The sequence below is a fragment of the Chaetura pelagica genome, unplaced genomic scaffold, assembly GCF_000747805.2.
Source record: "Chaetura pelagica isolate M959 unplaced genomic scaffold, ChaPel_1.0 scaffold7, whole genome shotgun sequence".
Classification (NCBI taxonomy): Eukaryota; Metazoa; Chordata; class Aves; order Apodiformes; family Apodidae; genus Chaetura; species Chaetura pelagica.
The window spans coordinates 585,263-606,509 of record NW_009953920.1 but is presented as its reverse complement, the minus strand read 5'-3'; the positions used below and the strand labels follow the sequence as shown (position 1 = coordinate 606,509).

General features: G+C 38.3%; 1 protein-coding gene across 1 annotated transcript in view; it reads right to left on the bottom strand.

Annotated features, from left to right (window-relative positions):
• Positions 1-21,247, bottom strand: part of POU6F2 (POU class 6 homeobox 2) — a 259,189-nt gene that overhangs the window by 13,783 nt on the left and 224,159 nt on the right. The window contains exon 6 of the mRNA XM_010001517.1: positions 12,227-12,433. Within this exon, the coding sequence (XP_009999819.1) occupies positions 12,227-12,433 (207 nt within the window). The remainder of the gene's footprint in view (positions 1-12,226; positions 12,434-21,247) is intronic.

Below are 21,247 nucleotides of genomic sequence, written 5' to 3'. Positions count from 1 at the left end.
ACTTTTATTCCCTACATGGACTGTCCTAAAAATCAGCTTTTTTTCAGAGAGGTCCTTTCATACTAAAGGACCAGGGCCAAGAAGACCAGGAATGGGGAAGAGGAGATAAACTGGGGGGGGAATTCCTTTCCTACAGAAAAGAATAACTTGCTTAATAAAATTATATCTAGCAAATAAACAAAAAATATTGAAGCATCATTTCTCAGGCAATAAATTGTCCTTGCCCAAACCACAGAGCACAACTTCTGAGCCCCATTCACATCAGGACTGTGTCAAGCAAGACACCTAAATAGTTAAAAAGTCTAGTGAGTTATGGTAGATGCAATTGATACACTGTGATTCATTATTGTGGCTTCACAATTATCAGTTTTTTTTTTCAAATTTTACAATAGTGTTGTCTTTGGTTGTTCACTAGGGGAAAGGAAAGAAGCATTAATGTCTTCTGCCTGTAATAATCTTTCACTTGGGACTGAAAACTGGAAACGTTCTCTGGTACTGATTTTTACATAAAACTCCCAACAATTTCCAAGAGCATTCTCTACAGAATAAAGTATCTTACAGTTTTGCATTGGCTTCTAGTACTTCAGTACAGCCCTTTCAGAGCCGAAAAATACAGCAATATAGTCCTGATACACTCAAGCGACAGATACTTATGATACCTTTATTTTATGTTGATTGTGTGATATTGATCAAAAAAAGATTGCAAAAATGTACTAGAAAGGCTTCACTTTTAAATAATAGCTGTTATCTGCATTCTCAGAATGGGAGAAAGATAGAGGGCTATTTGACCTTGCTAGAATCAGTAATTTAAACCTAAGTTTAAGGAGTATGAGCTTTTCTCTTTGATATTTAACTGAACAAATTACTTCAGAAAAGGAGCTGTATTCATTAGTAATACTCAAATGACATGTAATATGCTCCCAGAATACAAAGAAATTACTGATGTTAAGTAGACAACAAATTGTATGGCATAGCAGATAAAGGTACCTGCACACATTCAAGATGACACTTTTCTGTGGAATACATGTGAACAATTTTAATGACATTATTCCTCTTATGGGTCTGTTTAAGAATGGAAAAAAATTACAACTTCTTTTTCTGCCTCCCACATAGAACGATGTAACACCCAATGAAGAAAAAACTTACCCTTTAACAATAATGAAAAATATCTATCTGAGCAGTTTTAACCTTTTCTGACTTCCCTAGGGATTAATAAACAAACAAAAAATTATGATCTCAAGGAGGTTTTTTTGTATTGAGCAAATCTTAGAAAAGAAAACTGACACTGTATCAAAGAGATAATAGTTGAGAAGCTGACTGAAAGGCTTCCAGATTTCAGACTTGTGCAAGCACTGGGCATCTTAAAAACATGTCACTAAGGGCTGGATTTTATCTATAGATAGCTCCCAACTCACAATGACTACTTTTATAACACCTTCTCCTAGGGAAGCAGCTCACTAGGAGGGCTGGCCTCCTCTGAATGCTGCAGAAATGGAATGCCCATCCATTATGCCTGCATCACTCCAGACTGCATCTTTCACAAACAGGCAGGCATTTGGGCTCTGTGTCTGTTGTTCAAGGGAATCTGTGGCAAAACTAAAGATTTCAGCCTAGGTGAGGGAAGAAAAGTACTGTGTTTAACTGAGTTAGATGCTTTTCCAACGTCTGGAACAGTCTTAAAGATGTTAGTGCTTATCTCTGAGGATGGAGAAGCAAATGTAGTAGCTGTTTTTAAAAAGAAAGACCTGTAAAATTATAGTCTATCAACTAAACATCAACCCGTGGAAAAATGCTGAAGAAAATAATAAAACAATTTGTAAGCACCTGCAAGAAAACAAGGTAGCAACAGACAACATGGATTGTTAGGAACAAACTGTGTCAAACCAATCTGATCTCCCTCAAAGACAGGGTAATTGGCCTTGGGGACATGGAAAAAGCAGTAGGTGGCTTGACTTTACAGGTCTCTCAACACTCCCTCATGTGACATTGTTTATAACCCAGGGAAACATAGTTTAGATGAAATTGCTGCAGAATGAATGCAAAAGTAGTTGGAAAACAAACCAAAGAGGACGGATATCTATCTGTGGAAGCAGAAGTGTGCATATAAGGTGTTTCACAGAAGTCTGTCCTCGTTCTGCACAATTTAGTATTTTCTTAGTGACCAGGATGATGGAGAAGAGAATATGCTTACTAAATTTATGTGCCAATTACATGTGATGAGGGACTTTTTATAGGTTGAAAAACAGGATTAGGATTCAAAATGATCCTATCAATTTGAAAATGCCACCAGTAATGCTGGGATGTTGCAAAAATTGCTGGGGGAACCTGTGGGGTTCCCGTGAGAGTGCTTAGGATCAAATCAGACAAATACTGGAACAGCTACTCTGCTTAAGAACAGCAGAGTGGAACAGATAATCTCTTGAACCTTGACTTCCCAGCCTTTACTTTTTATGGTTGTTTGCTGTCTCCCATCAGTATTTCTCAGGGATGATATGAGATGCAGATGTCAAATCCAACAGTTTCCAGTCATGCTACATGTATAGTCCCTGAACAGTTAAGTCTAGGAAATGGTTGATTCTCTGCACATGCATAGAACAATGCATTTGTAAATGTATTTTTGAAACAACTGGGATACCCAGAAGCCTGACAGTTTTCTTGTCAGACATCCAGAAATCTTTGGAAAATGTAAGACATTCTCAAAATGTAGCTGGGCAAAAAGGGATATGGCTAGTGAAATCTGGATGCACAGTGACCTTAGGTGTAACAGAAATGTATAAGAGATATTTACAGATTGTCAGTTTCTAACTTACTGCTTGTGAAGGAAAAGGGAGCAATGGGATTGGAGGGGCTGAAGAGTCACCTTAAGACTTGACCAGGGACTGAGGGAGGATTCCACTTTAACTTCCTACATAATTTCCGGCACAGCCCCTGTTTTACAAATATGACAGTTGGGCTGTAAATGTCTTGCTTAAAGAACAATGATAGTTATCTATGTCATGAAATTGCATTAAAATACTCTCTGTCTGTTCATCCACTGTAATTTCCACTCCAGAAATAGCCTTAAGGAGAGGCAATGATTAGATAATGAACTAGATTCTAGATGACAGAATCAATCTGAACTTGCAAAAGCTGACTTTTCCCAATTTTGGACACACACCTATGATATTAATTTTATTTACGACTGTTATGCATTTTCCATCCACAGACAGAAGGAGGCACAGAAATTACAGAAGCAGTTGCTGTAAGTGCCATTCTGTGTAGGTGGGTATGGTAGACACGCTGAGAATGATGCTGCGTGCCACACTGATCAGTATCTGGCAGGAATAGATGCATACATACTACAGCTAGAGGAGTATGAGAAGCATAAAGTGCAGCAGAATACTTCATAAGAATAAGCTGAAAAATGCAAAGGGCCTGATTCTTATTTCTTTTACATCAGTTTTACATGCTGCTGTCAACAGTGAGGGTGTATTGACTGATGACGATGCCATGGCAGCAAATATAGCCTAGATTTATGAAATTAAACAGATCATGAACACTTACTTTGCTGCAGACAAGATGTATTGAAGCACTACTTCAGTCTTTCAGAACTTTAAAAATGCCCTTGTTTGCACATCATTTCAATAAGAACTATTTTTACTTAAGTGTTACATAGTATATAATACATACCCATCACTCCTATTAGATGTTCCACAAAGTATGAACTTGCAAAGGTTTTAGCAACATCTCTTTAAGTTTCCAGGATGTCTATAAACCCAAGTGAGAATCATGTACTACTTGATTCTAGAAGTCAAAAGCTAGATTCACTTTCAAAGCAGAAAATGCACAAATGGAAGGAAGTGGCATAAACTGAGTAAATAGAGTAATGGCTTTAAAGGGAGAAGATCTTAGTGCTGGATATGCAAATCTATGGTTCCTATGCCGATATGGAGAACCAAAAAGAGAAAATAAACACTCCAATTTTTATTTCTTTTTCCTAATGAGATATGCTGTACTTAATTGTATCCATTTCTGCATGTGATGCTAGATTTTAGCAGAAGACATCTATACAGCTGCAGCAGAGCCTTTTGAAAGGCGTCAAAGAACTTGATAAGCATTATAAAAAGATGGGTGGCCGGCAGCTCGAGGGAGGACATTCTGCCCTTTTACTCCACTCTCCTGAGATCCCGTGTGAAGTACTGTGCTCAGTTCTGGAGTCCTCAGCACAGAAAGGACACGGTACTCTTGAAGTGAGTCCAGAGGAGGGCCACAAAGATGATTTGGGGGCTGGAGCACCTTACCTACAAAGGCTGAGAGAGCTGGGGCTGTTCAGCCTGCAGAAGAGAAGACTCCGTGGAGACCTCATAGCAGCCTTCCAGTACCTGAAGGGGGCCAACAAGAAAGCTGGGGAGGGACTTTTTACAAGGGCTTGTAGTGAGAGGAAAAGAGGTAATGGTTTTAAAATGAAAGAGAGTAGATTTAGGTTAGATATTAGGAAGAAATTCTTCACTATGAAGTTGGTGAGAAATTGGAACAGGTGGCCTAGGGAGGCTATGGATGCCCCATCCCTGCAGGTGTTCAAGGTCAGGTTGGATGGGGCCTTGGAGCAACCTGGTCTAGTGGGAGATGTCCCTGTCCATGCAGGGTGGTTGGAACTAGGTGATCTTTTAGGTTGCTTCCAACTCAAACCATTCTATGATTCAATGTTTCTAAAGACTAAAATTTGTTCTTAAATTATGTATGTAGGATATTCCTTCACCTGGGACAGTTGACTGCAGCCTTGTATTAAGGTCTCCTTGTGAGATCAGGGATGTTGTTCCCTGAATCCAGAAAGTTACATGATGGTGGTAGAGTAACAAGTTATTTTGCATAGGCTAAGGAAAGAAAAGAAACTAAGAGGAAACAAAGAACAAACTTTTGAGATATATTGCCCTGTATCATAAGAGAACTGCTATCGGTTTTACAGACAGTCTGGACAAACAGCAAGGGCAAAATATGGCCCTAATGGAAGGAAGAAGAAAGTAATGGATTTAAATTGCAGTAAGGGAAGCTAGGGTCAGGCATCTGGAAGACCTATCTAATGCTAAGGAGAGCCTGAGTTGCCGAGGGATGTCAGGGAACCTCCATCACTGAAGGTTTTTAAGAACAGGTTAGACAAACATCTGTCAAGAATGATACAGGGACAGCTGATTCTGCCTAGGGGGAGAGGATGGACTGCATGATGCCTTCAGGTCCTTTCCAGTCCTATTTTTCTATGATTCAGTGAGAAGGAAATCTGAGAGATGAGAAAACACAACAAATTAGAGAAGACAGAGGTGAAAAAGACAACTACAACAAAAAAAGCAGAAGAGATGAAACTAAGAGGAGTGGCACAAAGAGCAAGAAACACATTTTAAACAATTGCCTTTATGATACAAATAAAGATTTTCAATTTTTTCTGATGTCAGCTAGTTCTTCCTAGGAAACATGGACACTAGCTCTAGTAAACACTAAAGTCCATGGAAGGTGCTGAAAAACAAATGCCTTGGTATAAAAAGACATTCCCAAACACTTTGAAATGCCACGATAATGCCTTGCAGAAGTAGTAGTTCAAGTGTTTCATGACTCCATTTTTCCTGTGAACAGAATTCTCTGCTCCATTTATGTTTCCTAAAATGTGCCACAGGTTTGTTTTTGAGAAAGAGTGGTGGTGTGCTGTGGCCACTGCACGATTTGAGAGCACCCTGGCAATGGAAGTCTGTCTTCAAAACTATTCATACTCCATGACCAGGAATATGCTTTGAGAACATCTTAAATATTCTAGCAAATGGAGACAACAAGTTATTACACATATCTGCACGCTTCATGCCAAATTTCTTTCACAGTCAGCTCTGTCAGAATGTTTCCTCTGTGGCCCAAATGCTGTACTCCATCATCATAGGTTGTTCAAATTAAGGTGAGTGAATATATGAATCTGAATGTGAATTGATGCTTAATAAGTATCTTCTCTCCTAATACAGTAGAATGTAATATACTATATATAGCATATATAGTATAAAGAGCCTCTACACACAGTACTTAGACTAACAGAATAGGTACATTTGGAAACCAGCACTAAGAAGCTCTTTGGGTTCACACAGGCTGTGCACACACTCAGCTCAAGATGAAGACAATAGTGAAGAAGTGCTGGTGTGCTGTGGACATAACTGGGGGTAGGACTTTGACAGCATCTGCTGAAATTCTTTCAAAGCTTTTCCATGAGCTCAGAGCTATGTTCAAAGCATATGCTGTAATTGAGTTTCCTGGGTCACTAAATGAGGTTGAGGACACATCTGGACTTCTGTAGAAGATAGAATTTTATATGCAAACCAGGTGCATCAGTCATCATTCTGACCATAATCAGGAATGATATAATGTCAATATTACAGTAACAGCCTTAGGTGTGCAGGTAAGGGCATAAGTCAAAGGTAACAGGAACAGTGAACAGCACTCCCTCTATGCCTCTGTTCCTTAGAATGACACAGGTAGTGTGGTGGCATCTTGCTGTTTCCAGTGGTGTGGTGCAGTTATATAGAGTTTCCTTTTTGAGGTATCCTATTCCTATCCATCTTTGTGGCAGATGCCAAAAAGAAAAATGATCAGGAAGAGATGGAACTTACAAGTCAAGTGTTCATGCTGTGGCAAGGAAAATCTTTTGTAGTCCTTTCTACTAGTAAATGGTCTGGTAATCTTGACTTTCAAAGATCTAGTAATTTTATCCATGGATGAAATGGAATTATGTAATGCTGATGGTAAAGGAAAACAGAAAGTAGTGAGAAAAATTGTCACCCTCATCATGGAAAGTCATATAAAAAGCAAAAGCAAAACAACGTTGGATTGAGACAATGCAGTTTACGACTAGATTAAAACCCAGAGAAAGAAGAGTGCATTTCTCATAAAACAAAACAGCATCCAAGCAGTAAGAGCACTATAGAGCAAAAATGATTGAGGGTTGGCTAGATTTTAATGGGAGATGATAACAAGGGATTGCATGGATTCGAGATAATGAGATGACAGGTTGTATGTGGTAGGTTGAGACTGCAGAGAAAAAAAGTCTGACATGAAATTTGGAAAGCAGATGTACAAGAATGACCACAGACTCATCTGAGAGCTCTCTTTGCCTTTTCAACAGTTAATCTGGAGCATGATAGCCAATGACAACAAAGATGGGGAACTGACTATGTAAGAAAATGCTGCCTAGTAACTCATTTTATTGGGCTAGAGTTGGCAGATGCCCAAAGCTAGTAGTGCCATAAGGCACGATGAAATATGAAAAGTTCTGGTAGGCAGTGTAGATAAAACAAAACTGAGGACAACTGGGACTACAGGCCTGATTTAATGAATGTAGTATGTAGAAGGAAAGAGCCAGACAATGGCTAGAAGGGAACCCACTTGATGAGGTACACTGGAGAACAATAAAATGTATAGAAGTTGCTTCTGTGAGGGCAAGTAAATAGTTATGAAAACACCAGTTATTAGGAAAGCTGTTTAAGGAATTCATAAACAAGTACTTGTTTTGAACTCCAGTGATCACTGGCAGCTGGATTATTCTTACCTAATTTCACTCATCAAAAAATGAATCATCTATCCTAGAATAACAACCTTAGCTCCCCCCCCATGTCAATGGAGACAAGAGATACCTTAAGATACCTATTAGAGATTAAAGCTATATAAAAATTATTCTATTTTGATGGCTTGAATTGCCCATCGGACATACGTAGGTCTCCTTGTCTAGGTCTCTTTGTCTCTACAGGAAATTGTCTTAACTAGCTTCCACCAGATACCTAATTGCTCTATGACTAAGTTAAGCGAGGTGAACCCCTTCCTAAGACTCCAATTCATGGTTTAAGTTCTTTTGTCAGTTGTTTTGGTGTTAACATGTGTTGTTAAATATACGAAAGAACAACTTTGATGTGTAAGAACAAGGTTTTCAAACCTGATAGCAAACAACAATGCTAACAAATTGTTACAACAATCTCATCTGTTCTTGAAAAAAAAGTTATAAAAGGTAACAAAAAACTTGTTTGTGAACAGAGATAAAAAGAACACAGACTAGAACATCTTCGCACTTCAGAAAGCCACGAAAATTTCTAGAGGAATTCTCAGTGTTTGCATAGATGCTGCTGCTTAGTTTAGCAAAATCTTGGAAAAACAGTGAAAATACTGAAGCTTTAACTACTCAGTGTAATTTAAAGAGGAATGGTCTGTACTGTGGGTAGTTTAAAGACCGTAACTCAGAAACATCGATTTATTCTTAAAAACTAGAGAAATGGGATTTCAGTGGAAACACCTACGTACATTAAAAAGCCAACTATTCACAACACAGAAAAAGAAACACTGCTTTACACTACATTCAAGGAATCTATGAACTAATTTCTGTGAGGAGACATTGAGGTTTCAGTCTGTCAGGATTGAAAAAGTTCTATGATGAATAAATAACGGATGTTGCCTATGCAAGTAAAGCTGACCAAAACCAGTATCCGAGGCATTTAAGTCTCCAGGCTTCAGGCAAAAAGTAAGCCCTAGCACACTTGCTTAGCAACTCAAGCAGGCTACTTTTGAACTCCAGTGATCACTGGCAGCTGGATTATTCTTACCTAATTTCACTCATCAAAAAATGAATCATCTATCCTAGAATAACAACCTTAGCTCCCCCCCCATGTCAATGGAGACAAGAGATACCTTAAGATACCTATTAGAGATTAAAGCTATATAAAAATTATTCTATTTTGAAGGCTTGAATTGCCCATTGGACATACATAGGTCTCCTTGTCTAGGTCTCTTAGTCTCTACAGGAAATTGTCTTAACTAGCTTCCACCAGATACCTAATTGCTCTATGACTAAGTTAAGCGAGGTGAACCCCTTCCTAAGACTCCAATTCATGGTTTAAGTTCTTTTGTTAGTTGTTTTGGTGTTAACATGTGTTGTTAAATATACGAAAGAACAACTTTGATGTGAAAGAACAAGGTTTTCAAACCTGATAGCAAACAACAATGCTAACAAATTGTTACAACAATCTCATCTGTTCTTGAAAAAAAAGTTATAAAAGGTAACAAAAAACTTGTTTGTGAACAGAGATAAAAAGAACACAGACTAGAACAGAAGTACAAACATCTTCGCACTTCAGAAAGCCACGAAAATTTCTAGAGGAATTCTCAGTGTTTGCATAGATGCTGCTGCTTAGTTTAGCAAAATCTTGGAAAAACAGTGAAAATACTGAAGCTTTAACTACTCAGTGTAATTTAAAGAGGAATGGTCTGTACTGTGGGTAGTTTAAAGACCGTAACTCAGAAACATCGATTTATTCTTAAAAACTAGAGAAATAGGATTTCAGTGGAAACACCTACGTACATTAAAAAGCCAACTATTCACAACACAGAAAAAGAAGCACTGCTTTACATTACATTCAAGGAATCTATGAACTAATTTCTGTGAGGAGACATTGAGGTTTCAGTCTGTCAGGATTGAAAAAGTTCTATGATGAATAAATAACGGATGTTGCCTATGCAAGTAAAGCTGACCAAAACCAGTATCCGAGGCATTTAAGTCTCCAGGCTTCAGGCAAAAAGTAAGCCCTAGCACACTTGCTTAGCAACTCAAGCAGGCTACACAGGTACAATTATTGTGACTCAGCCAACAGGAAGCAGCACGCTATCATAACTTGCAATCACCTCTCTTTCTCCTGTAGGACTTAATTTCCAAGAAAGTGACAAGCTCTAAGTTAAAGTAAGATAATCTGCATCTGGGACGTTTTGCTACCTTATTTATTTCCTCATTTATTTCTCTGTGACATCCTGAAAACTTTCCCCAAACTTGTCTTGCACTTTTCTTTCTCCCTTCTGAAGCTTCTTTCATCAAGTTACAAGACATGTAATGCAGCATGACACTATTTTCAAACACATTTTGCATTCCTGATGTGCCCTCTGAGTTTGAGCACTCAGTTCTTCTGAAAAGAAGGTTTTAAGCTTATGACTAAATATATTATTATTAGCCAAACACTACAGTTTGGCCAAGTCTTTAGCTGGGCAATAAGGTAAATTCAGGTTCTATTTATAGCTTCTGTAATTCTATTTACTTTTCAAATGTTACAGTGGTTTGTATAGTACTAGCTCAATTGCTCTTGACTTTCCATCAGCATTATTCACATGAGGAATCTGGCTCTCATACCTCTTTTCTGCTCCCACAGAAATCAATGGCAAAATTTTATCTGACTTGTTCAGTAAAAGGAAAAGAGCCAGTAGAGGGAGCACAAATACATAGAAATAATTTTCTACCATCTCTATGAAAATTATAATGTGTACTATTTTTTCATATAGTATTTGCATTACTTCTCCCAGCCCTCCCCACCGACCCCCCAGTTAAAAACACTGTCTTGATCAGGTTACAATGAGTGCAGGTAAGAAGGCTCCATGTTTTTTTGATGGCCCTTCCTGCAGCCCCTGGGACCTCAGAGCTCTGTATGAAAGGCACAGGCTGGACCCTGTGAAACTGATCTTGGCAATATAGTGTTTTCTACTCACACAGCACCCCTGAGCAGACCAGCAAAATATGTGCCACAGTTTCTCTCAGACATAACCAGAGCTCTGCTGACTGATTCTGCTGTCCCAGCTGGTGGTCACACATGAGCATGCAGGTCGGGTGATACAACACAATATGGCTAAAAAGTGACTTTCTACCTCAAACCCTGCTCTCTTTCAGCAAGCTGCAGCTTTCAGCAGCAGTTTGTCCCTTTCTGTGAGCCCAGTGCTACCAGCTGTGCCCAGAAAGGTTACACCTCTGTCCCCTCTCTGCCCACTGAGACAGATGCTGCGTGGAAGAGGTTGCTTTGCTACAGGTTTCAGAAGGTGTTTCATGGATGAGAGGGTGTCAGGGAATAATACAGGACCCCTATCCTTCTCTTGACTTCTGAATTTCACATATTTCAAATGGGATCTCAGGACTGCAGTGCTTTTTGAGAGTTTCCCCCATACAGGAGGGAAAGGTCTAATCTCTTCAGAGGACTGACCCTAAAAGAAACATCTCACCTCAAACAACCCCAAAAACCAAAATGTAAACTGCTGAATTCTTTACTCTGTTGTTGGGCTTTCTGGTGCTGGAGAACACAGAGCCTGCTTTCCCATCTATCCTGCTTTGTTTAAAACCACATATGTGCAATAATTGCAAAAGCATTTGCCGGTGGTATGAGTCTGCTGCCATTAAAGAAAATAGAGTCAGATAAATTACAAGTGCTTTGAAAAATGCCTCTGCTAGATACAACACAGAGGATAGGATGGAAAAAAGAGAATGTAACCATTTGGATATGTAACATTTTCAAAACAAAGATGTCACCTTAGAGATCTGCTGGTTCTATGCTTCTAAATTTGGAAAAAAAAATAAATTAATCAATTTGGAGTTCAGGGGGCCCTGGGAATCTCAGAAAAATACAGAAGGCTGCTACTTGCAACTGGAAGTGTAGGCAGGACTAGCAAACAAGCATGAGCTAAGCTGAACATTTACGTGAGTGACATTTTTATAAGTACCTTTTTGCTAGTCACATTGATGTCATTTTGATCCTCAATTTCCTCTTTCACAGAAAAAAAGGTGGCACTACAAAACTTTACAGATCTAGCCACAACTAATGAATTTGACTTTAGAGTACTATAAAAAGAACTACAGAAACCTTTTTTGGACCTTGGCAAAGTTGCTGCACCCGTTCTGTGAACTACCTGGTGCTTTACAGTGAATGATAATTTCCCTAAAAATGCTTTCTGTCCATGCAAATATGCACCATTGTATCTGATTTTCCAGTGAAGACAACAAATACGTTTTAAAATACTTTTCTTTGTTTTCTCTGCACATTCCAAAACTTTTCAAACATCAATCTACTGGGTGACCACTAACAAAGGACTTTATAGACCAGAAAGACCTCTCTCCTGTCTCATATTCTGACTGCACTTTTGCTGCAAAAAATTTCTCTGTTGGTCCCATACTGACCTTTAAAAGAAAGGGAAAAAGCCCAACAACTGGATAACCTCTGAAAGTATAAACAGATTTTATAATATGACATTGCATTGTAACCACATACATAGTAAGCACTAACGTGCTATTGATACCATGCTGTAATTAATCTTCTGTCATCAAAAAGGATAAAGAAGCAGGGATTTTGAGAAAGGCCATGAAAGAGTCAGTGAGGAGTAGAAGATTTCTGCATGTCTGTTTGGATAATAGTTCAGGCTACAGACACTTTACCTGCTGGCCTGGTTTGAGTGGCGATAGCGTGATTCCCTGGGTATTGATCACTGGGAGTATCTGGTTGCCGATGACCGTAGCGATGATCTGACCCTGGGCATTGGTCAATAACTGTGGAGTTATTGGCTGCACCTGAAGTCCCTGAGCTCCACCTGCCGCCTGGCTGGAGGGGACTGGGTTAGGCATCAGTGGGATTGTTCCAATAATCTGGAGAAAAGGACACAGAAAGGGAAAATACACACACGCTGCGTTTACTTGCCACACATCATTACTTGTTCTGTGCATGTTAAAGCAAACTTAGGTGAAACAAGCAGAGATGGATATGAGCACCTGAGAGTGGGAAACAACTGTTCCTCTACTGTGCTGAGGGGGACTTTCCAACTTATTTGTTGTGCCACATATCACCTGTACATTTTGCCACCGTCCACTGTCATTAACAATGAATCTGCTGTGGCTGAGACTGCGTGAAACAAATGCTGAGCCACTCTCTGGTCCTTATATGGTGCTTCATTCCCACCTCTCATTTGAACACAGAATGAAACAGATGCAAATACAAGCCCTGCTTGTCTTGCTTTCTGCAACTCATCTTTACAATACTGTTAACTGTGAAGAGGTGCTTCTGTATTTTTTTTTTAATTTACTCCTACCTACTAACTCTAGATGTCCACCTGTGACTCCCACATGATCTGAGGAAGGAACAAAGAGACACAGGTGCCTTTCAGGACACAGCTTATTAAGATATGTTAATAAAAATGCAGCTGCTTTTGGATGACAACAAAGTAGTTCAACACAACCGGAGGAATGTAGTTAGATAAAACATTTTAGCTAATATTTCTGGGGCAAGTACTTGCAGAAAGAGACACTTGTGACATATCAGATTTGAGAATACAGTGATTTCCTAAAATGTGAATGTGCCTGTAAAACTAGTATTAGGAGTTGGCAAACAGATACTGCAAGAAAGCTTGTCAGTCAATAAGTTGCTAGATTGAAGAAAGTTAACCTGTTGGAAGACTCTTTTTATAAGTGTTAGAGAAACCAAAACAAACTTTTTGATGAAACTTGTGAATAAAACCAAAGTTTTTATTTTTTATTTTTTATTTTTTTTTTAAACAACAGCAAATGAAGTTTTACTGAACTTGCCCAGTTCAGATGGGAAGACCAGAAAGCCAGAAAGAAAAGCAGGACAGCTCTCCTGTGGGAGGACCTGGTAAAATGGCAAGCCCACCCACTAAGCTGTAAGAGCTGCATATATCAAAACTGTTCAAAACACTGTAAAGATATAATTTAAGTTCCCCTTAATGCATTCTTAAAAGGTAGACAGATCAATAAAGATTATTACCCCAATTTTACAGAGCATGAAAGTGAAGCACAAAGCATATTCAGACAAAGGTTGTGATTTGGAGTGTTAGCTTTCTCAGATGGAATTATCTGCCAGCTTCTCTCTGCAGACCATGGTACCTATTTTTTTCTTTATGGTGCCCCTAGCTGAACTACAGCTGCTTTACAGTTCATGTGAGAAGATGGCTGGTTACTGAGGAAGGGAGCATTTGTTTACATCATCATCAGATTTCAGAATGTGAATTAATTTCTGCATAACTGCCTGCACAACTTCTGTGCAGTGCAACACGTGTATTTTTCCCAGTTTTTGGCAACTTAAGATATTTATGTCACAAATATAACATTTTACCATATGTTACCAAACACAAGGAATAATCCCTCTTAATTCTATCAGCAGAAGCATAGGAAAGACCTCTTCTTCCTTTGCCACATCAGTAAAGGACGTGACCTTGGAGTGTCATTACTCCAATGTAACTTTAACTATCAAGGTCCTAATCCCAGCAAAGCAAAAAATGCTGTGCTGGTGTTATCAGTAATAGAAATGTTTGCATTCACATTTAAAATGCATTTCTTGGACTGCAGTTGGACATTTTAAAGAATGACAGTGCTGAAGTGGACAGTTTGTAAGGTCAGAAGCAGAAGGCTATCTATATGTATTAATGTGTGTCACACGCCAGTCTGCACATGGCACTGTACATGCACACAGCTAGGAAGGGAGCAGGGAAAACATACAGCTGGGAGAGGTGCTCCAGAAGGAGAAATGGACAAATGCCCTCAGGGGTGTTATCCCAGGAGCCAAGGGTAAATTTAAATGGGAAACAGTTTTCCCACTTTGTGAAACTTGCTGAGACGTCAATATATTTTTTCCGTTTTATACCAAAATAAAGTAAAATCCTGTCTGATTAAAAACAAGATGTCCACCTGTCTGTAGGTAACCAACAGGACTACTGCTTGTGGCATTCATCTTTGATATGGCTAAACCCAGATTCAAGTTTCCTCTTTCAAGATCCCCTTTCTCCAAGTGCCCTTTCCCAAACATCCTAACAGCTCCCTGATTCATACTTCTCAGCTTTGTACGAATAAGCAAAATATTCACTAGGGAGGAGCATAGAAACTGGAGCTCCTCCTCAAACCTTGAGTGTCTGTCCTGATGCTGGCCCAAGTCTCTCTTTCTTTAATTTTGGTGCAAATTTCACCCTAGGCCTTGCTTATGTGTCCTCTTAAAGCATCATAAAAGCTGGCACTTTTGGAAGAAAATTTATGGTTTCAATACATTCAAAATTTCTTAAGAAATAAAACAAGCCCATTGCACAGGCTGGAGTCACTGTTGTGCCACAGTACAGACTATTTAATTGCCAGTGATTTCCCTAGTGGGGAGGCATTGCTCCACTCTAGGAAATGTTATTTCACATTATATTCAAGGACTGCTCAGGAACAGCACATGACAGGGTCTTAGTCCACAAGATACTAATAGAATCATGCAATCACAGAATGGTTTGAGTTGGAAGGGACCTTTTAAAGATCATCTGGTGCAATCCCCATGCCACGGGGATACCTTTCACTATATTAGGTTGCTTAAAACCCCATCCAACCCGACCTTGAACACTTCCAGGCATGGGGTATCCAGAACACTCCAGGCATGGGGCATCCACAACTTCTCTCAGACATAGCAGAAAACGCTTCTTGTTCTGTCAGTGGTTGGACTCAAATTCATAAACAATCCCACCTGTCAAACACATTCTTGAGAAAGCAAACACATCCTTAGAAGTCCTCATACTACAAAACATAATTTTAAATGTTTTGAGGTTTATTTATATGATGTATGTGACTTTCACAATTCCTTTCATACCTCATACAGATGAAAGTAAGCACTAGGTTTTCAAAAGGAGTTGCAAAATATGTGTCGTAAGTAAAACAACAAATGGACAGTTTTGACAGTCCAAGGGTTAATTCAAGGGACCCCCTTGTCAATGATCCATAACCTCTAAGGGAGTCAAACACTTTAGGGGAACAATCTGCAGAGCACTGCTGTTTAAATTGTATTACACCTGGATGTAAGTCTGAGGTACAGGCTCCAGATATGGGCACAAAATGTAGTGCAGGTAAGACACTGCTGAGATTATGAATGTAAATTCAGATCTCAGCTATTTTACAGGGCCAGAATTTGGTCTATCTCTAATGAAAACACCAAGACTTTAATTCTGGCCCTGTTCAAGTGATGGAGTGTTGCCAGAAGCCTTGGCTAAGCCCTATTTTCACTGCAAGTGTTCAGTAAGATCCTTTTATTTTTGGTTATGGATTAATAATAGAATTACTAATTACATTACTTTAAGAAATGCATTAATAAATACTGGAATAATACACCAATTGCACCTTGAGATTCCTACAAAACAGTTTCTGTATATGCTAGTTTGTTTTTTTATGCTTCCCAATATTAATCCAATTTTAAGGATCAATTATTTGTTTCTGCTTTCAAAGGAAATATTTTCCCCTGAATATTCTCCTCTGATTACTCTGTTAGTGTTCTTTTAGCATCCTAGCATTTCACAATATCTGAGATCGGGGCTCTCAGACCTTACAACCTGAATCTGCCATTACCAAGTCAACTTACATGATTAAGTGTTATTCATACAAAATAAAGTTGTAAGGCTTGGCTTGCGACTGAAGTTAATTTGCTACCTGCTCCTACATACCATCTGTGGGCTCAGCAGTCTTTGCCTATGTAGTCCTGCAAACTGAATATTCAGATGCACTGAAAGAATAAGCACACCATTAAAGTGAATGTAAAAACCCAAGGACTGGAGCTGACCATGGAGAGAAAAAAATTTCCAAATCCTCAGCATATCAACAACTATCTGTGTGTGACCCCCATTGGCAGAGTCATGTCCTAGCACTGATAAACTGAAGTTCTTAATCACTTATTGCACCATTACACAGATTTTAGACCCTGGCCTTGCTCCATAAAGGTTTCTTCTAAAAATTGAATAGAAACATCTCTTCCCTTAAGAACAACCCATTAAACATCTGATCTTTAAGAAAGAATAACATTTAAAAATCCATTCTTATCCTTTCCTGACTAACAACACATCTTCCTATTTATAGCCTTTGTGGATTACTTCATGGTTACTCATGGGCTGAAACTTTAAGCAGAAGCTGAGTGACTGCTCAGAACTTCTGGGGATAAATGCCTAATATTAGCCCCATTTGCACTGTAGATGTAAATCTAGATTTTGCATAACTGTATGAAGGACAAGTTGATGATTTCCCAGCAGTCGGTCTTTCTTTGTGGCTCTTAAACCAATATTTTATTTTATTTTTTACATTAGGTCAAGTTACTACATACTCTAAAACAAAGCATAAACCCCTTGTTTAAGTTCTTCTCCCCTCATTGGAAATAGGGATGTCACCTTGCTTCATTGTTTTCCTAGCACAACCAAAGGAATCTTACAAACTGTAGTGAAAGGGATGGTTCAACAACTGCCTTGGTTTCTGCTGTGAAAAAGCTGAGTAAAATCAAAGACTGACTACACTGGGTTGTTTCTACTGTCAGCCAGGTCTGACATAAAGCAAATAGCTCAATTTAATCTGAAAAACATCTTTAACTATGAAAAGGAAACGTTCGGCTTTTTCAGTAGTATCATCAAAGTGAGTATTGTATACTCCCTGATTGTATACTATGTTGCAGCTCTTAGGCTTTTTCAGTAGTATCATCAAAGTGAGTATCTCCCTGATTGTATACTATGTTGCAGCCCTTTAAGTATTGAAGGTTAATTATTCAGTTTTGAACAACAGAAGAAGTAAAAAGTAAAACTGAATAACTGGGGAAGAGTAAACTGAGCAATGGAAAAACTGTTCAGTAAAATGAGTCAAACCACCATATACACATAAGCTAGTTTAACACCTCAAACTGTGAGCATAATGAATTAATCTCTAATTCTTATGCAGTAAGACAAAAATTCACTATTTGAGTAAATGTTTGCTGATTTAAATATGCTTCACTCATCTTTATTTTCTAGTCCTCAGAATATAATCTGAAATTAAAGATCACTTTGGCTTTTGTTGTATGACACTGGCATGTTTAAAATATATTTTTTTTCAGTTTTACATGGCCAAAAACTAATTACCCCAGCAGTCATACCATCTACATTACATAGGACAGTGTTTATGGTTCGGTTAATTTTCTACAGTTTTATAAATTTGCCTTCTTGTATGTTCACTGTATCAGCACGAGTTACTTTAAGGAGAAAATCTAGGGAGAAAATGATTGAGGAAAGGACAGAATAATGAGATTCTACATAGAATTCTTTAGCCTCTGTACAGCTTCACCTTTCTTAATCACACATATATATATACAATATATAAAAATTATAAACACACACACACAATATTTTATCTATATATAACCTTAAGACAGGATGAGGCAAAGTCTGCCTGTGTCTTTTGAAGTAAAAGCAGTATTAATTTATGCAAAGCTTGCAAATTTCCTTTGGTCCATTATATTTTCTGATGAGAACTCAAAAATATGGCACAACAAAATGCTATCGTGAGAACAAGGCATCAAACAGTGATAACAGAAACAGGAACCTATGAAATTGTACTTCTGAGTCACCATTTCATGCAAGGAATTATAATTTTCAAGGTTAAGTATTGTTCATATATCATACAATAACCTGGATGGTATATTGTTTGTAAGCATCATAATGGAACACTGAGCTTGATATTCTGACTTTCTCTGTGCTTTATTTTTCAGAAAAAAATGTTTGTACACTAACATCAAACTATACAGGACTCTAGTTGTCATCACTGTAGGAATTATGTGGTGAAATTATATGTTATGTTGTGTTAGCAGGGGCATGTATACAGTCTTAAAAGAAATGTCTCTTTTATCAAACATCCCAAATAAAACAACACAGCATTTTTTTCTCATTGCAAAAATCTAGAGATATACATTTACCAAATTAAAGATTAAAAATTATGTTGAGTGTCTGCCAAACAGCTCTACCTAAGCAATCTACTTATCAGATTTATCTTCCTTTTAAAATCAATAATTAAGTCAGGCATAAGGCATAACTATGACCTTAGAGGTCACAGTTCTCCGAGCTGAGCAAAGCACTTGTTGATTTTAATTAGATTTACAGGTCCTAAGCATTTCTGACAATCAGGTAGCTAGACTCTTATGCAAGTGTTCATTATTTAAAATTAATTGATGTCTGACTTACATTAAAAAATTTAGCAATATTTTTTATTATGACCAAAAATCCATTATATTATGTATGAGAAAACAGCCATAATTTCTGTCAACAGAACTGTTACTACAAAACAGCCATAATTTATAATAAAGTCTGATGATCACCAAAAGAAGGCACAACTTAATGTTTTTAGCATTTGACTGCTTGCCTCCCAAACCACAGCCTTCCTGACTGCTGTGCAAATCCTTGCAGGGAGTATAAATGCAAATACACTTTTGTATGTGTGGTTTTTTGATATTATTTCTTTTTCTGTAAAATATTCTTTAAAAGAAAAATTAATGGTATTCATTTTCTCAGGAAGTAAATGCAAAGTGACTGAGCTGCCAACATGATTTGCTAGAACCAATGACAATGAAAAAAAAATTCAGTCAATTTTTATTCACCTCTACTTAGGCTGAGATTTTCATAGTTGCCTACAGAAGTACCACTGCTACTTGGGTTTCTCTAAAGATTTCAACCTCAACTAAGTATCTCAGAGACAGAAAATCTCTGCTCTGAAACAAAATTTTTCAACCTTTGAAAGCTTTGTATGTACGCTGTATCTGGAAACCCTACCATTACTTTGTGTCTTTAGTTTACAAACCATTTAGAAACCATTGTTCCTTTTGAGCAACAACGTAATACAAATATTTACTGCTACTTCTCCCTCATAACATAGAGTGGACTTGCTTTCAGCCATATCAGAATCTAATATGCTGGACATACGGCAGAAGAAAATGTAGGCATCCCTACACTTTGCAGTGCATGCCATGCTGAGCCATTCAAGGCCAGCTTGAGAAACAAATTGCATTTCTCAGCAAGCCTAATTAGGCCAAGCACAATGTGAGCCAATGTGATTAGGGTGCTTCCATGCTATGGCGACATTATCGGCTTGTTTAGAACTAGCTTTGCTACTTGGTGTTGTGTTGCACTGTACCAGCCTACTATAGAGGTGCTACTGAGAGGTCAGGAGCCAGAATGAGACAAGATTTAGCAACTGCTCTTTGATCTTGTGTTTTTTAAATAACAGCTGTTATGAGACATGATCTCGCATAGATATGACAAAGAGAACGTTCTCTACTGCCACAGCAGTTCTCACTGAAACACTGCTGTTTCAATTTTCCAAGTTGTAATAACACTCTTTAAAAAGGGATGTTGCACATTACTGCCAAAGCCTGTGACTGAGTGAGCAGGAGAATTTTTGGTGCTCTGTTTTTCTTTCTCTTGGTTACTCCTTTCAACTTGTTTTGCATAGACAAGAAGCTCGATTAAGGAGATGGCACACTATTAACTGCATTCAGTAGGGAGTCACTGCTGCCACTGCTTTATCTTGTGATGCCATTCCTGAGAAAGTTACTTCACAAAAAGTATTATAGTCTTCCAAATATACATTAAATTTGGAATCCTTAAAGAGGGGTTTTTTTTGGTGGTGTTTTTTGTTTGGTTGGTTTTGTTTGGGTTTCTTTTTTTTTTAATTTTCATTGAGGAAATTTCCTGAGAAAATACAAGTGTATTCTGGCCAAATGACTTTGAAGACTTAATGATGTTTTATTCTAGCCTCGACTTGTCTGTTTAGAATACCAATGTATGTTTTCTTGGGCACATCTCCATGATAAACTGGACTGAAATCATTAACCATCAAATAATCTTCAGAGGCAATCTTCAGGGCCATAGTTCCTTAATTAGATTACAGGTCAAAGAATTTCTAGGCCATCAATATATTCTTGAATAATCTACTCTCATCTTTACATGATCAAATTACATACACTATATAAAATATTTATCAGAGATCACCAGATTTCTTAGCCTGTAACTCTTAAAGGTGAAATAAGATGGGCATGCTGATTCATTCAATCATTTCAGATTCAGCCAAAAGTCACTACAAGAAGGTTAATAGATACTGCAATCCATCAGTAGCAATGATGCTCAACATTGTTGTTATACGATCCCATTTCTCCAAATACTGTAATAAATCACGAGCTTGCTGCCTAGGTGTAATGACTATGGATGACACAGTAGTTGTCTGTCAACCCATCACTTCAATACTGCACCTGTACAACAAGACATTCTTTTAAATACAAAGTCCCACACAACATCCTGGTCTCTAAATTGAAAGGTTATGGATTCGATGGATGGATCACTTGGTGGATAAGGAATGTGCTGGATGGTCACACTCAAAGAACTGTGGTCAACAGCTTGATGTCCAAATAAAGACTAGTGGTGAGTGGTGCTCCTCGAGGGCTGGTACTGGGACCAGCACTATTTAACCTCATTGTCACCTACATGGGTTGTGGAATTCAGTGCACTCTCAGCAAATTTGCCGATGACAACAAGCTATGTGGTGGGGTCTACACACTGGGAAGGGATGCCATCCAGAGGCACCTTGGCAGGTTTGAGAGGTGGGCCTGTGGGAACCACACACAATACAATAAGGCCAAGTGCAAGGTCCTGCACA